Here is an 18,338-nt window from a genome sequence, read left to right on the forward strand (position 1 = left end):
TAATAATAATACTAACTATAATAATATTAGTGATAATAATAGTATAACAATATATATATATATATATATATATATATATATATATATATATATATATATATATATATATATATTCACATTAATAATACTAATTTAGATGTTAATACTGAAGATATTACTATAACAACTATAATTTAATATGCAATTAAACTTATTAATATTACATATTATTATTATATAATATATACTAACATACATTGAATATTTAATATTCAAACATTATAATATATAGAATTAACATATATATATTCATTTTAATAATAACTTTAGTAATACTATTTATTATCTTACATTTTTTTTTAATTCAAATGATTAAAGTGTACTTTTTCAATTTAAAATATTATATATATATATATATATATATATATATATATATATATATATATATATATATATATATATATATATATATATATATATATATACATACACACAATTTTTCGTGAATCGTCGGGATTTGTCAAAGGTTAATTGAGTATATAAATACAGTTCAATATTTTTGAGTTTCTATTTAACAGACTTTGCTTATCGTGTCGAGATCATTAAAAGATTAAGTTTAAATTTAGTCGGAAATTTCCGGGTCATCACATAAGACACATGACCTACGATCCTCCAATCGTACACTTTATCATGGTGTTCATGTATATTTAGAAGTTCGACCTCGTTGGCTACATATTAACCTACAATTTCATTCATGCCATGAAGTTCCACCCATGGCACCATTTTCACATCGCATTGGAGGTAAAGCGGAGGGGTTTTACCGTCCATGCCTCATATGTGATTGATGCGGGTTTCCTCCTAAACACGTAGTTGGGGGACGATTATAACTATGTGATTAAGCCCTCTTGGATAATTCTAACAGTTGTAAAAAAAATCTTTAGGAGTTTTGGATGGTAGTAAGAAAATCAAGGCAGTGAAAGAAGCACACTATGCACCGAACCAATTAAAAAATACCAACATGCATAAACAATAAAACAAAAAGGATTAATTTCGTCCAATGAGAAGCTTAACACGTGGCAGTCATTTGGGTTGCTAGAGTAAAATGGATGGTTTCCTTATATATACCGCTACTATCTTACTAGCATCATTTGGGTTGCTACTACAGGCATGCAATACATCTTGGCATATTAACAAACCTTACCAAAATTGAAGCTACATATCATATGAAAATGACGTTGAAACACAAATCTTTGATTCTTTTGTTAGCTTACGTTCTCATCGTTCAATCTTACCTACTAAAATCGCATTCCAAATCAATCATCAAAAGACTTCCGGGATATCATGGTGATCTTCCTTTCAAACTTGAAACCGGGTACGTGACGTAATTCAATTTATTCACATGTAAAAATCTCAATGATTTAAAATTTCTTAGTTATAACTGTACCTTTTTATTTAACTCGTTATATATCATCTTCATCTTCGATTATAAGAATTATCTGTAAGATAGTTTTGTACGAGAAATAAGTTTTTTTTAAAGGTGAAATTAATTTAGAAGTGTCTTATATTTCAACCTCATTTAAAACATAGCACGTTTTTATGTAATACTCTCCGGAAGTTGTTTTTCAAAGGTGAAACATCAAGTCCTTGGAAGGAATTTTTTTGCATATTATTCCGCTTTCTCATTTTCTGTAAAAACGTTGGGGGTGATGTGTGTAGAAATATGTGCGAAGTGTTGAGCTTTATTCTCAACTATTAAATTTATATTTTCTAATTTACTTATCACTTTTAACACCCTAATGAGCAACAAAACTTTATCAAGGTAGTATAGACTCTCCCCGTTCTATTTAAGTGTCCACATATCCATTTTAAAATGTCCCATTTGAATTGTCCAACTTGAAATTTCAACCAATCAAATCAAAATGAGTTATTATAGAGAGAGGAGATTTTTTATTGGTGGAGAACTGTGTGCAAAAAGTAATTGAACACTTATAATGGGACGGAGGGAGTAATTAATAAGTTATTATCATACCAAGAGACTATTGTCTTTTAAAATTATAGTTTAATCCTTAGGAAATAATTAGAATGATTTACTCACTCCGTCTCACATCTATTGTGCTCAGACAAAAAATACACAGTTTAAGAAAAAGTACATGTCACATGTACTTTTTCTGTTTACTTTGCAGTTTTAACCCTTACTTTTTACATATCTTTTTGTCATACATGCATAAAGTAGGGGCACAAAAATTTTTTATCACAATATTCTTTTTTATTTATGGATGTAGAAAATTAATTTGAAACATTTTAAAATAGAATAACTTACTATACATTTGAAAAGAACAGAGTATCATTAATTTATTATAGTCTAAAACATAGCACGTCTAATAAGTGAGGTTTTATGAATCCAAAAGACCATTGGACCCACCCAAAATTTATGAATCTAAAACATAGCACGTCTAATAAGTGAGGTTATATGATATTGAACTTATTTACTATTAATATATTTTTTTAATTTTTTAACTTACAACTAGGACACCAAAACTTAATGAGATTTTTCTTCTTTAGCACATGGGTCACCTGACATGTTTTTTTATAATCGTTTCCTTTTACTTTGTACATATCCTTTTCATTTACTCCCTCCGTCCCAGATTAACTGTCCCCAGACAAAAAATACACAGTTTAAGAAATATCATTATCACACTGTACTTTTTCTGTATTTTTTTCGTACTTTACTGTTTTACCCTCAACTAATTAATTAGAAATCTCTCTCACCTTTGTAATTTAATTAATTCATTAGGGACAATATTGTAAACTTTATCAAATTTACTTTTCATATTTGGAAGTGGAAAATTAATCTGGGACGTCCCAAAAAGGAATACTGGACAATTAATCCGGAACGGAGGGAGTATCATATAGGAAAAATTAATATTCAATCCACGATAAATGATTGTGAAAAAAAACACTTAACAATAGCCTGACAACTCTACAGTAAAGCGCGTGGTGATTCACTAGTTATAATATTAAAGATTATCTTATTTTAACTGTAATAAAACTATCTCAACTCTTAAGAAAGATAGAATATGAATTAAATTGAATTGCAATAGATTAAAGAAAAATGGTTAGTTAGACTTGTTGATTATGAGAGATTTACTATTAGATAGTTTCATTACTCATATTAATAAATAGAAAAATAATAATCATAGACCAATTATTATCCATAAAAAGTTAAGCTAAATATCACATAAAGTTCACAAAGTATGACTTAAAGCATATATTAACTAAAGGATAAAACCCGGACCAATCTGAGGGCATGACCGGTAAACCCGCCCCCAACAGCTGCCTTGGAGGAAACTCGGACCAATCTGAGGGCATCTTCCGCAGTTGCATAACCCTCCCCCAACTGCTGCATTGGAGAAAACCCGGACCAATCTGAGGGCATGACCGATAAACCCTCTCCCCGTGACCCCTGCAACGCGATATGCGAAGGACGGCCTTGGGTGGAATTCAAGATCAAGGGATATCATTGTGTGCAATGTTGGCGGCCCAGGGAATCGAACTCCCAACCTCTATTAAAGAGGTATGGATCATTACCACTGGACCAACAACACCATGATACGTCGATACCATAGTAAAGGATAAAACCCCATCGGTTATTATGTTTTATTGATGCTATATTTATATTTATATATTTATAAACATTATAAGGTAATCTATGAACATAAAAAAAAAATTTAACAATCACAATTGAACTTGACCAACTAACATAATTTCTAGTCTAATTAATAGAGTATAATTAATAGCATATTGTCAAGATATATATGTCATGTATAGTCACGATATAGATTTTAGATTGTCACAATATTTAGTCAGTAACAGAATACAGAATACTAGCTAGTCAACTAGATAGAGCTCATCTCCTAAATTAGCTCATACTCAGTTATAGGGACTCTGTATTTATACGATTGACTGATGAATGAGAATTCACGAATTCACTTACTTTTATGGTATCAGGCCTATTATCCTCCTTAACCTTCATATCTCTTATCACTTTTCTCTGATTTCTTCAATGGCTGCCGCCAAATTACACCCTGCCATAACCGTAAACAACATCAGAAATTTCATCCCTATCACCCTTGAACTTAACACAAGTCATTACTCATCATGGGCAGAATTATTTAAAATTCATTGTCAAGCCTTTGATGTCATTGATCACATCATACCTTCCGCAGATGACTCATATTCTTCAACACCTACAACAACTCAGCAAACTAATCCTACAGATTGGGCCAAACTTGATGCAATTGTGCTTTCTTGGATATATGGAACCCTCTCAAACGAATTGCTGCTCAATATTCTTTCTCCAGATTCCACGGCTCAACAGACGTGGGACCGAATCAAAGGAATTTTCCACGACAATCAACATTCACGTGCTGTTCATCTTGCTACCAAATTCGCCAACACTAAACTAGAAAACTTCTCAAGTATGTCCGCCTACTGTCAAGAGATGAAACATATCGCCGATCAACTCAGCGATGTCGGACCCAAATTGAAGATGACCGCCTCGTTCTTCAATTAATTACAGGACTTGGTAATAGCTATGATACAGTTGGCTCTCTTCTTGCTCATGCCAAAAAGCTTCCATCTTTCTCTGAAGCTCGTTCTATGTTAATTCTTGAAGAAACAAGAAAAGAAAAACAATCAGCTACACCTAATCCCTAATCCTGTTGCACTTACTTTTACTAATGTTAATTAGTTACTTTAGTTGTTAATTACTCTTCATATTTTTTCATCGCACTCCAATATACTTTCCGACCTACAACTTCGTCGTCTCTTTGATTTCGTTCCAGAGAGTTTTTGTATTGCTGGAGTGCGGAACACAGAGAAAAATGAAATGAGATCAAGGAAAAAAAATGCATACTATGTGTTAATTAAGTAAATGAATTAGCTTATATTTTAGGATACATTTACATTACAAAACCAAATATATTTATTAATAAAGTGATTATTAAATATATATTAAATTGATTACTGAAAAACATAGATTTGATCATGTATATATATTGCCCAGCTGCTACCTGAATTGTGGCTGGTTGCTTTTCAGAAAAAAAGAAAAAAAAAAGAAAAAAAAAAAGATCATGTATATATACTAACATATATTGCTTTGTTTGTATGGTAGTTATGTAGGAGTAGGTGATAAGGAAAAGGTTCAATTATTTTATTATTTTGTTGAGTCAACAAATAATTCAGAAGAAGACCCTCTCATTTTTTATATTCCTGGAGGTCCCGGAGCCTCTGCATTGGTAACCTTCTTTCTTGAAATAGGTATGTTTTCTTGATAATTTAATACGAGTAACTAATAATTAAAGTTAAAAATTAACGAATTTATATATTACTAGTTAAAGACTCACGAATTCGCGGGTTTCTTTAAAAAAAAAAATTAATAACCTCAATCTTGTGAGGTAGTTGTGAAACGTGAGTAATGCCGTCAATGTTTGTCTTATAATGAATATATATGTTGGATTTTTTTTTCAAATATAAATATGTAATTCCGGCCTGTAATAAAAGTGAAGTTAATTCCATGAGAAATCGTTACTATTGAACAATTTGATTATAATGTATTTTAAATGTTTGGAGTATAAAGTAACAATACTAAAATACAAATACTATCACAATATAATATTCAACATCTATATTTACTTCATCATTGTACGTACCACTTGCAAGAATTTATAATATTTGCTTAGTATAATTTTCAATAATTTCGATATGTATAATTTTCAATAATATTTTTATTTTTCACCGTAAAAAATAAAATAAAATAATTTCCATATGTTATTAAACTGAAACAACATACAAGGATTTATCTACATAGCAATTAAGATACATGGCCATTTTTATCAAGAATTTGTACAATTTCTTATTACATAAAGAATAAGAAAATTACAACAAGGCCCATTTGAATAAGTACATGCTTTTGATATTTAACAGACCAGTAAACAGTTCATGTGCCAATTATGACTGTTAACAAAATAAATAGCCATTTTCTGTAATTTAAAGAACACATTGATCCATAAACTTATGTTAACTGGCATTATTCGTTTATTCCTCGACTGATCACTGATCAGACAGAGTATGTTATAATTAGGATTTATAAACTTTGAATCGATATCACACAATACTATACCAGGAATGTATTGGTTAGATGTCAAATTCAATCAACAAAACGTATCGAAACTCAAGCTAAAATATGGAAAAATACCTGTTGATAACGCCACCAAGTGCAGCTGGAATAAGAATATCACAATCTTGAACCAAAACAGATTCGGGATCAATCGCATTCTCATCATCAAAACCTTTAACTCCCTTATTTTCCTCCACTAGGAATTGCCCAATTGAGTAATGGGAAGCGGGATACTCCCTGAAAAGCGAGTAATTTCAACAAATGAGGAATATCAAGGCCATTATCGTCTTTTATCGCTCCGCTCATATCACTCACCGCCAAAAAATTTCCACCACTTTCATGAATAAGTTTGGCAGCCCATGATCCAACATTACCAAACCCCTATTCAAAATTCCATTAGTACAATAATAAATTTTTTTAACAAATTAATAATTTTTAAAAAATTATTGATTTAGAGACCTGTATGACAAATCGGTGACCGTTGATGGTTTTTCCAAATTCATTGAGAAGAGCCTCGGTTGCAAAGAGCACTGCTCGGCCCGTTGCAGCATCTCTACCCAAAGATCCACCTAGATCCTATTGTTTCCAATAAACACAATTAGCTTAATAATGTTAACAAATATACTTTAATTACCCATCTTCCTATAGAGATATTTGAAAAAATGTATATAATTTTTAAAAAAAATGTTCATATACATTGAGTTCTTTATATGCGATTAAAAATGGAAACAATGAAAATTATAAAATGGCTTTTCATAAGCGTAGTTATATACGGTTTTTCATTTTCAATATAAATATTGTGAAAACTTCTATTTTTTATGTTCATTGGACATAATTTTTAGTGTTTGCATGTATACTTGCAGTAGGTTTTCCAGTAACTACAGCTGGTGAGTAACCATGAAACTTGGGAGTACTCATCTAGAATCCATGCCATTGTCTATTTCAACACAAACACAAATAATAATCAAGTTGAACTTTATAAAAGAAAACAGAGAAATATTACAAAATTAATTAGGACATGATGACAACCCACATTTCGAATAGATTTTTTATATAGCATGGGTAAATTAGTTGTGACATTCTATACTCTACAATGACCCTAAAACAACCCTAGAAATATTGATTAGGTAAACACTTGCGAACGCAATATTTGTATCTAGGATAAAATGACCTTTTTTGTTCGATTTTCTCATTGATTATTGTAAGGTTGTAAGGTATGGGTTATTCGTCACGATTTAATCAAAAAATGGTTGCTAGCTAAGATAAATTCAAAAAGGAACTGTAATTACTTTTACCTTAAACTCTTCTAAGTAAAGTGCAAATGAAACCTATTGACATTATTATAAAGTATAGTAGCAAAATCTAATAAAAGACAAGTATGTTTATGTGGATCAAGTCAATCTAACCGACTTTGAAGCACATTAATATGTTACCCATTTAGCCAATTAACCAAATTCAACCCGTATAAATGGCCACATTTAACTTTTGTACCAACTGACCTGCAGCCTAACACTCCTAATGTTGCACACACATAAAACATACTTGTCTAGTGTTAACAAATTTGAACATTTAACTTCTGTACCTTGACACGTATGTATGGCCACATGATTCTACCACGTTACAATTTAATTTGAGGTGCCAACAAAAAAGGGTAATGCTACCGATCACGTACCATTCTTCTTGGATTTCCTATAAAAAGGGAAAAAATTAAATATTCATATTATAATTAGTCGGATCTTCACTTGATATTGAAGAGTCAACTATATTTAGATGTGGTAAATTGGACCCATTTACCCATGAATCATATGTTTTGGTTAACCAATAGCAATTTTTGTCCAAGTGAAGTGTTCCATATTACAGTACGTTTTATGTGTGGTCAACTATGTTTAAACCTTCCATACAAATTGCCATTTGTCCAACATATAGATCTATCATGATGTGTTTAGAATGAATGACACACAACCTATCATGATGTGTTACCCACCTCCTCAGTTTAGTTTTAGAGTTGTGTTTACCTTATTCGAGAGGCTTTCTAGTGCTTCGAGCCCCTCAATCACCGACTTCATACGCGTGTCATAGTTTCTACCTTCCGTTATATTATTCGGAACACATTGAGCAAACAATTGTTCAAGTTTTTCACTTCCTTGACTCAATGCATCTTCTGCTTGACGACAAGTGTGTTTCAACCTGTGTATTCGTTAAAGGCTCAAATATTGGCATAAGTATCTACCATAACAGCATTATTGTTAGAACATAAACTATAAATAACTTTTCTTACAATCAAATAATGAGAACAGAACATACATATAGAATTTGTGATGGTAGAATTCCACCTAGCCATTGGAACAAACGCTCAACTGGATATCTCCACGACACAAAAATTCATTAATTTATTCAGTTCAATACAAATTAATTAAATCTGATCAAAAATGTATGTACATTCAATCCAAATACCCTTCAATTCAATACAAATTAATTTAATTGAATAACATTTGAATTTAACCTAGAAATATAGATTCTGTAGCTCCTTGCATGTATTGAATTAAAACGAAGCAATCAGATTCATGGACGAATTTCTTCCCTTTCAATAGAAAATCGATCACTAAGTGGTAATGATTTATGAAACGGACGTTAATGAGATCAAAATCAAACCATATCTCCGATTGATATTATTGTTTAATTGAGATCATAATCAAACCATATCTTCTTCTTGTGCTATTACGGTATGGGAACTCGATTTAGGTTGATGAAGATGTAATTTCGATTTTGAAGATAGTCATGTTTTTGCGAGAAAAAATTGGGGTGTTTATTCTATGTTTGATCGTAAATGAATTCAATTTTTCAGAACCCCTATTTCACCATTTTGATCCCGTCTTTTATTTAACATAGTTTATTTAAAGGGTAATTAAGGAAGATTAAAGCCAAAAAGATATTACCCATTTTGACCATTTCACCCATGGCTAAAAATTAGACACTTTCCTCGTTACCCAACCCATCCATTGATAGATTATATCAGAATATGAGGGTGCTTCTACCTGTGAATCTGAGGAAAATTAGGTTGTAATATTGGATAAGGCATCAGATTTGACTGTAGATCCAGATCCTTGTGCCGAACTCGATCCAACTTCAACTTCATCATGATCAAAGAAAGCCACCATTCTCTCTCGTTGAGTTCCCTACAACTCAAAAGTTCATTCTCATTATGCTTGGCAACCGTAGAAGACAACGATCACAATCCCAACATAATAAGTTACTACCAGCAATCTACTTAAATATACCTAGGAGATTATTACAAAGTTCATTTTTTTTACTAGAAAATACTAATGAGAACCTTTAGGACTGTCTTTAAGAAATTATTACATGTATATTATAGTTGTTCAATTTAAGTAACCATCCACTTCCTAGGAAAAACTAACTTTAACAAATAAAATGTACCACATTTTTTTGCATAAATTATTTCTTAAGACGGCCCCCTTAAGATTGTCATTAGCATTTTCCTTACAATATTTGAAACATATCTTAAATTTTGCAAAGAATATTAATGAGGTCCGGACCGGCCCGCGTGTTACGGCGGGGAAAGTCGGTTTTGCACCATTTGAATTCAATATTTACATACATAAAATAGCTATTGCGGGGATAGTCCGGACCGGCCCGCGTGTTACTGATGCATCAAAACATAAAATCGAAAAAGGATAAAAATATACATGCTTTATAATGGCCGAAAGGTTCTTCGTCACAAACTCCTGTCAAACAACAACAACAACAACAACAATGAGAGAAAAAAAAAATATCAGTAAGCGAACAACATTACAACAATATCATATGATGATCAATTTAAAAAAATAAATAAATAAACAGTAAGGGTACCTTTAGCAAAGGTAAATTGAAAGATGCCACAATTTAAAAGACGGTGATCTTTAAATGACCGAAAATATGTTTGTAAGACAGTTGATCCAGTCCCCACTTATAGTCAAGACCCGAGAAACTGAACAGTCAACGATGACTACCCACCCACAACAAAGCAGATAAACCGTCACCTGTGATTGAAATATAATATAACGCATAATAAAATAAGGAATATCTACAATTCTGATACAGCAGGGAAAAATTTTTCACAAATTTACAGTATTTACCAACCTAATCCAGTAAGAGAAAGTACCTGCAATTATACTCATAGTGACAGAAAAATGTTTATCCATAAGAAGTCAGTCATCACAAACCATTTTAGGCTATTAGTCTACTGTATATTGTGATACAAACAGCGACAAAAACATGTTTGACCATAAAAGTCAGTCATTTATAAACCATATTATGCTGTTAATAGAAGCTGATAAAACATTTCCATAATTCAATTTTATTCAGATTGTATTCCTTTCATATACAATAATCCATGTGGAAATTTTCACCCATCTTAGTCAACCTATAAAGATCTGTGCTTATACCATGCCTTCGTGTATTCAAAGCACAATTTATTATATCTTTCATATTATAAGGTTAAAAAATTGTCAATGATTACGATAAAACAACTCTTGAGAAGCGTCGAACTCCTTTCATAACTTCAATGCCTTATAAACTTGAAAGTATGATTTTGACCCAACCATGTTGACTGGCATATCAAATATGTGATCAATAGACAAATCATACTATATGTAATGGAATGGCGTATTGACTACAATAGATGATCACATGTTAATTAAACTAAACACCTATATAAGAGAAATAACCACTTCACTAACCTGAACTTTATTTCCGAGGCTTCCCCCTTAGGCCCTCACAAACAACTTTATATCCATCCATCCATCTTTTAATTAAGATAAATGTGGGAGAAGTCTAGGTGCTGAGCTTCTTTCCTGAGCGTGTTGATAATGTATAGTTGTTCACCTGCCTACATATACCACAAAATATCTATTATTATGTATACTTATATCAATGTTTTCTTACCTTATATAATCATCTAACATCATATAATAACCATTCAGAGTCATGGATGATGTACCTTATCCAAATTGAAAAGATAGTTATTTTATCCATATTGTCTCGCAGTCCTTGTTGTGGCTGATCAAACTCTTAAAGTACGGTCGATCCTGCTAATTTATGAGCTCCCTAACTAAATTATTTTCCAAGTATAAACTGTAACTGAGACTCAAAAGTAAACATCAGGTGGTTCAACAAAAATATATATAAATATTTACCATATTAAATGATTATATTTGTTTGTTGACTTATTTGAGATAACACATGATTCGAATCAACCAAGTGACCAAAACTACCGCTGTTCCAAAAAAACTGATTATGAGCATTAGAGTATATCATATCGTGAGCCTATCAAAAGAAACTGAAATGAGCTCGAATTTATAATGGGAACATAGCAGAACTTGATGCTTACCAAGCTGGTTCCAAATTTGTGTCAGAAAGTACCTTGGAATGCTTCATTGTAGCATCTGGAAATGGAAACCTAAATTCAACGATTCTACATGTAGGTAAAGTTCAATACTCTAAAATACAGCCATCAATAACAAACATGTGAAACACTTAAAAAAAAAAAAAAGATATCAGCAATACCAGTACTGGCATACCTTGCTCCTCCCAACGGCCATGTTTACAGTTCAGCATTACTCTGACATAAGAGAATGTTACTAATACAACAATATACAGTCTCACCTTAGCCAAAAAGATGAGTAATTGCGCTGTGACTCAGTCCAAACCCATAAGACAAAACAGCGAGAAGATATATTTGTAATAATAGTATACCTGGTAAAAAATTTCAATACAACCATTGATGTCCATGCAGTATCTCTTGATTCATAAAGTTATGAAAGTATCTTCTACATCCTTCTGGCCCGAGTTACAATAAAATACAAAATATACTATAGGATGCATCATCAAACCAATAACATGCTTATATAAGGTGTTGCTAAATGATAAACTGATGCTTCCTTGTTCCAGAACAAGAAAGTAGACTTCCATTTAAATGCTTTCTTGTTCGAACGGTATCATCAGGTCACGTCTAAAGCAGAAAAAATTATCTCTAACCGTTTATAATTTTGGGCAAAACTTGTGTATCTATATAAGTTTTAACGACTAAAAACATGATTAAGCCATAAATAATAAACAAATCAAAATGGAATACAGCATCAAATACAATATCAGAATTTTTGGGCAAAACTTGTGTATTTATATAAGTTTTAAGGACATACAATTTGTATGTAGTCTTTGATATTGTGTTGCATATCAATCAAAAAATATCATAATCATAATCATAATATTGAACATACCGAAGACAGTAATAGAAAAATAATTAGGTAAATACAAAATCAGATATTAAACGACACTTATGATGATTAAGAGATTGAACACGATACCTTTCTTCATGGTGGGTCAAGTCGGTAGGTGGATTCAGGTTTCAATTGGGTAAAAGGATTTTAGTTTTTGAAGATGAAATCAAAGATGAATGGGGATGGCGGTAGGTGTAATTAGGTGAAGCGAGAAGAAATTAGGGTGTTTGTTCTGTCTTTGATCGTGAATGAATTCAATTGTTCAGAACCCCTATCTTACCATTCTGATCCCGTCTTTTATTTAATTAACAAAGTTTATTTAAAGGGTAATTAAGGAAGATTAAAATCAAAAAGTGATTTATTTATTAGCTAATAATAAAAGAGAATAAATATGGACCATTAGATTAGATTAAAGGATTAGATTAAAGGGTAAATTAATGTCTTTTGTTAATTAAATGATCTTAAAGAGGTTTTGTAAAGATTTATTAGCTAATAAAAATCATCTTTTAAAGTATAGAGTGATGATGTGTTTCGTCAATGTCAAGTGGTAAAGTGGAAACTAATAATATATAATATATTTATTAAATTTCAAAAGAACAAACTAGTTTTACATCGTCCGTGTAGATATCTATACACATTGTAGATATCTATACACATTGTAGTGCAATTTTTTAACGATGTTTTTTTTGTATAGAAATAGTCTTTTTGATGTAATTAGATTATTGTGTTTTCGTTAGATTAAACACAGGAGCCATTTAATTTCTAATTAGAACTCATGGCTTTCTATGCCTTTGTAATTTCTCCCTTAGCGCTTTGCTAGAGAGCGTTTTTTAATGTAATTATTTGAAACTCGTGGCTTTCTATGCCTTTGTAATTTCTCCCTTAACACTTTGCTAGGGAGCGTTTTTTAATGTAATTATTCTTTGGCCGTAAAAAAAAGTGCAATGTCTGCACTTTTTAATAATCTATATATTATTAGATATTAGATATTATAATTAGAGATACAATGCGTAATAGTTATAATCGTAAATACGTTTGTATGTATGAATTGAAATACTTTCTTTCATTGGGTAGACAGAACATTAACAACTTAATTTATATATCCATTTCATAAAGAAAAAATAACAGCTAAAAAGTTTTCCTCCACTGCAACTAATTAGATCGTTATATAGTAAATAGTACATATATGTTATAGTAAATAGAACTATAACTGAGATTAAAACCTAAGCACATCGGCTTTTAAATTGTTTCGAATAGGTCCAGTTAGCTCGACATCAGATGACAATAATAATCTCACATTAGCGTTGAATCAATACGCATGGACACAGGTAAATTTACAAATTCAGCTTTTATATTTATTTCTCTAGCTAAGGTATATATGAAGTATTTATGTTGAATGCCGTGAAACAAGATTTAATACAATTAAATTAATATTTGAAATAATATTTATTTGCAGATGGCTAACATCATATTTATTGATATACCTGCTGGAACCGGCTTTTCTTACTCCGAAACTAAACAAGGATGGATTAGCAGTGATACCAATTTAGCTACTCTAGCCACAGATTTTATCAAAAAGGTTCAACTTAGATAGATTATCACAAAATCAATTTCATTTTAGATTTATTGAATCATAATTTTGTTGATGAAATTAAATTATTTGTTTTTAAATAATGGTTAACTAGCAAACACACTGTGAATTCACGAAATAATATACTTATTATTAATATTAATATTAATGTTAATATTATAATAATATTCGGCGGTAACAGTGGTGGTAGTGGGTGTTAGCGGAAGTGGTGGCGGTGGTTAGTGGTAGGTGGTGGTGGTGGTGGTGGTAGGTGGTGGTGGGTGGTGGTTGAGAATTAGGTGTGTTTGTTAGAAATTAATAGATGAGATTCAAATAAACAATTAATGTTGAAATGAGGGGAGAGATAATTATGATAGTTAATAACTATCAAAATGATCAAGATTTAATCTTTTCGAAAAGGATAACATAGTTACTACTTTTTATATATGTAGTTAGATTAGATTAGACTAGATTAGGTTATATTAGAAGACTATAGTTATATTAGATTGTCGTGTTGGTTCAGGTCTTAAGGGTCAGATGATCACTCCATACAAGATACTAGACACGAAGAGAGGTACTATTGTCGGAGTAAGAATTTACCTAATTGGACCTGATTAATGAACAAGGATAACATATTTATGTACAAAGATTGCAGGGTTGGCTAGTCAATTAACTTATATTTATAATATTGTGGAATTGTTTCATGCTCTTAAATATATAATATACGATAAGTTAACAAATACTTTGTGGGATTTTTGAATTTTACCGGGTTAATAAATAGTACTTGTGTTTGTTTTAGTAATTACTTTGAGTTTTAAATCCAATGAACAGTTTCTCATGGAACATCCTAAGTTTAAGAAGAATCCATTATACATAGCAGGAATTTCTTACATTGGTATTATTGTTCCCAAAATCACTCTGGATTTATATGAAAGTAATGAACGAGAAGATCAACCAAAATTAAATATTCAAGTAAGTATTTAAATATTTTTAACTTAAATACTCATGATTGCATAAAGAACTTGAATAATCTTATTCTATATGGAAGGACGTAATTTTTTCTCATGTGTTTTCAAATTAAAATCATGTAGGGATACATTCTTTGTAGTCCTTTCACCAATAAGTTCAAGGATTTCAATTCTAGATTCGAGTATGCTCATCGTAACGCACTTATATCAGACGATATCTACATGGTAATTATAGTAGTTTAATAAATCTACATACCTACATTTTGAATTCAAATTCTATAGATGTGTTATAATTTAATTTTGCAGTCCGCGATAAAAAATTGTCAAGGAAATTATGTAAGTACTGATTCGGCCAATTCATTTTGTGCAAGTAGCCTTAAGAGGTATGAAGAGGTGAGAAGTATATATGAACATAAGTTTGAAAACATTTGATATTTTAGAACTTTCTTACGTGTAAATTTTTGTTTGTAGTGTACAAGTCGTATTACGCTGGATAACATTTTGGAACCTTTTTGTGACGAAAATGATCCAACGCTGGATTGTGATGTAATTCCTTTTTCTCAGTCTCTAATAAATAATATATTTTTGAACCTTTTGAGTATCTTATATGAATCCAAAATGAGAAGTTTTATGTCATGAGATTAGCTTATACCCGACATGATTTGTGTTTATGATTTTGGTAAATTCCGGTTTACAAATAAAATTTATATTTCATACATTCAGAATAACCGCTACATAGAGACATGGGCTAACATTGATATTGTGCAACAAGCTCTCCACGTTCGTCAGGTACGCCATTAAAACTATCATCTTGAATACATAAACCGCAAAAAACTATATACACTATTCACCTCATTCCTACATTTTATTTATAGGGAAAAATCGATAAATGGGAGTTGATTAACCAAACGTTGCATTACAATCAAGGAAAGAATGACACGTTTTGTTATTCGTATGATATATTTAGTAGTTATTCTTATCATAAGAAACTCTCTACCAAAAATTGTCGAGTTTTGATTTTCAGGTAATTTAAAAATACCCTCGAATCGATCTCTTGCTTGCAATCTTTTTATTCCACGATATATCATTGAAAATTAAGTTACATGAACGAACATTAACTGTTTTATTGATCTACAGTGGTGATCAAGATATGACATTTCCGTACGTTGGTGTGGAGGAATGGATAACCGCACTGAATGTTGGAGTTGAAGTCCCATGGAAACCGTTCTATGTTGATGGTCAAGTAGGAGGGTGAGTTAATCTATTTATCAGTAATTTGCATACTGTTTATTTATGGATTTTTCTTATTCATATATCTTGAACATACATGGACTAGTCTCCGGTGGTGGTCTGAAAAAGGAAAACCATATCTGTTTATTTATTCATATTTTTTTTACAGCGAAAATTTTATTCTTCTCCATTTACGTATTCATATATCATCATTGGATCATAGAGTTAAAAAAAAAAATATAAACAAATAAAACATGTGTCAACATTCTTGAAATAATATTGTAGCTAATGTTGAATTTTAAGATTGTTGTTCTCATAATGTTGTATTTTGCAGATACGAAACAAAATACGCAGAAAATGAATATTCGTTAACATTTGCTATAGTTAAGGTAAGAAATTCTAAATCTTGTTTCGGTATATATCACGTATATTCATTTTAGTTTCCTTTTTGTTTGTGAGTGAAACAGCATTTCTTCAGCCAATTTTCAGATTTCATTGTTTGGGTATATCACATAAATCATATATTGTATATCATATCTTATAGTAGTATTTTTGGATGTTTACAGGGGGCAGGACATCTGGTTCCATTGACCAAGCCTAAAGAAAATATTGCATTGGTGCAGAGGTGGTTTAATTCACAACCTTATGTAAGCGATTATTAACAAATCTAGCATTGTGTGTTACGTCATGATATGTATCCAAAACAAGAAATACAATATAACTATTTTATCTCCTGTAATTAAAGAATCTAAAGAAAACTGTACTTTGTGAAGTCACAACAAATCAATTGAATTCTCAAAGGCTTATTCTATTAATTTAACAAGGGCCTTCTTAAGTCTCCTTTTAGCTAGTGTTGTTGGCGCATAATGACTATTTCAGTTAAGTGTACTCCATCCCACTAAAGTAGGTACGCATCCGGATTGGTAACAAGCTTTCAACGGGTTCACAAATCCTGTAAAAAACTATTTAACCATACCACTTTCAAGTCAACAAATAGATTTGAAGTACTTTTGCCCATAATCTTCACCTTGTCAATTATGTCCATGAAAATAATGTTATTATTTCATAGAACCTTTAACTCAACTTTTTTCACACTTTTAGAGTTTGGCGGTTCAATTCATTTTTTCAACCTCATTTAATCTTTTGTAAATAAAAAGAAGCAGCGAAGAAAACAAGACCGTAAGTCATCGTGTTAACTCGATAGCGGTAGTGCTCTAGTGGCTCAACTAGTAACCAATGGCGAAAACTAAAAATTCCATGATTTTCCGATAGAACCCTATTTCGCCCTAAGTTGTTTCAGAACTAAAAAAGTTGTTTTTCGCACAGCTTGCACATAGAGCAGGTCCCACTTGTAATCGTATTTGGCCTAAGAAGCATCAGGTTGGAGTTTTCACCTTCTTGGGATTTCATTGACCAAGAGATGTTTATATTATAAGGGCAATACTGATCTACTAAAGTAGATCATATGGATGTAGAAAATGCTTCTGATTTTGATGAATTGGAGACATCTCTTTTCCATTTCTATTTACACAGTTCATATTTTTGTTTCGTGTGCTCCCCTAAAAAATTCAATCTCGAGATATTAACACGTATATAGTGTTGAGAAACCATAAAATGACCAAAATCATGGGTATTAGAGTAACATTTTAAGTCATTGTTTGGGTGGCCTAATGTGTAACGACGCTGGAATTTCCAACGTTTATTTATTAATAATTATTATTATTAACACGTGTGATTAAACGAATGTATGTTATTACATTTACATGTTGCTATGATTGCCCGTACTTGACTTTTAAGTGCCCGAAACGTCTTTGTGACACCCGGAACTTTCACGAATAATATTTTTAGATATTATTTACATTCATGATTAGTTTATTAATCATTTTAATTAACTAAGACTATTAGTTAGTTACTTGGGCTTTAATTGGATTAACTTGTGAATTACTTGAACTTGGGCTTTGTTAGTGTAATGGACTTATGACTTTGGACTTTAGAAGCCCACCCTACATTATTAATGGACCTAACTAGCCCATGTTACACATGTAAGTATCACTTTGAGGATTAACTAGTTAGTTATTTCATTAAGAATCTAGTTGCTTGTTCTTTCCCATAAACAACCATTCTTTATCCATCTTTTG

General features: G+C 31.1%; 2 protein-coding genes across 13 annotated transcripts; one reads left to right on the plus strand and one right to left on the minus strand.

The window, feature by feature from the left end:
* The first annotated feature begins 1,144 nt into the window (after window positions 1-1,144).
* Window positions 1,145-16,998, plus strand: LOC139904624 (serine carboxypeptidase-like 13). The gene is made up of 13 exons (XM_071886553.1): window positions 1,145-1,351; window positions 5,153-5,298; window positions 13,690-13,760; window positions 13,889-14,011; window positions 14,834-14,974; window positions 15,094-15,195; window positions 15,277-15,363; window positions 15,442-15,516; window positions 15,694-15,759; window positions 15,846-15,994; window positions 16,108-16,221; window positions 16,535-16,589; window positions 16,767-16,998. The coding sequence occupies exons 1-13, from the start codon at window positions 1,203-1,205 to the stop codon at window positions 16,860-16,862; spliced, it is 1,374 nt and encodes a 457-aa protein (XP_071742654.1). The 5' UTR covers window positions 1,145-1,202; the 3' UTR covers window positions 16,863-16,998.
* Window positions 3,831-11,582, minus strand: LOC139904626 (glutamate dehydrogenase 1-like). 12 transcript variants are annotated; one of them, XR_011778917.1, is made up of 14 exons: window positions 11,154-11,576; window positions 10,894-11,042; window positions 10,025-10,194; window positions 9,862-9,900; window positions 9,193-9,333; window positions 8,462-8,514; window positions 8,173-8,383; window positions 7,830-7,846; window positions 6,617-6,733; window positions 6,473-6,538; window positions 6,236-6,394; window positions 4,711-4,838; window positions 4,197-4,624; window positions 3,831-4,064 (listed from the first exon to the last, which is right to left on the minus strand). XR_011778917.1 is itself a non-coding variant. In XM_071886557.1 (11 exons), coding segments are annotated over exons 8-11 (489 nt in total). In that variant the 5' UTR covers window positions 8,464-8,514; window positions 9,193-9,333; window positions 9,862-9,900; window positions 10,025-10,194; window positions 10,894-11,042; window positions 11,154-11,241; window positions 11,350-11,429; window positions 11,544-11,582; the 3' UTR covers window positions 5,870-6,340. The 12 variants fall into 12 exon arrangements, 7 of the variants coding, with proteins under 7 accessions (XP_071742658.1, XP_071742660.1, XP_071742657.1 ...); XR_011778916.1 differs by having other exon boundaries at window positions 7,740-7,846; XR_011778918.1 differs by lacking the exon at window positions 7,830-7,846.
* Window positions 16,999-18,338: the final 1,340 nt, after the last annotated feature.

The sequence above is a fragment of the Rutidosis leptorrhynchoides genome, chromosome 4, assembly GCF_046630445.1.
Source record: "Rutidosis leptorrhynchoides isolate AG116_Rl617_1_P2 chromosome 4, CSIRO_AGI_Rlap_v1, whole genome shotgun sequence".
NCBI lineage: Eukaryota > Viridiplantae > Streptophyta > Magnoliopsida > Asterales > Asteraceae > Rutidosis > Rutidosis leptorrhynchoides.

Excerpts from the sequence above, each read along its gene's own strand:
- LOC139904624 (XM_071886553.1), top strand. The coding sequence starts at position 1,203 with ATGAAAATGACGTTGAAACACAAATCTTTGATTCTTTTGTTAGCTTAC. Across the intron at positions 14,012-14,833 it reads CCACAGATTTTATCAAAAAG|TTTCTCATGGAACATCCTAA; the intron begins GTTCAACTTAGA and ends TCCAATGAACAG. Across the intron at positions 14,975-15,093 it reads AACCAAAATTAAATATTCAA|GGATACATTCTTTGTAGTCC; the intron begins GTAAGTATTTAA and ends AAAATCATGTAG.
- LOC139904626 (XM_071886557.1), bottom strand. Across the intron at positions 6,734-8,172 it reads TAGAAAGCCTCTCGAATAAG|GATCTAGGTGGATCTTTGGG; the intron begins GTAAACACAACT and ends TGGAAACAATAG. Across the intron at positions 6,539-6,616 it reads GTCACCGATTTGTCATACAG|GGGTTTGGTAATGTTGGATC; the intron begins GTCTCTAAATCA and ends AATTTTGAATAG.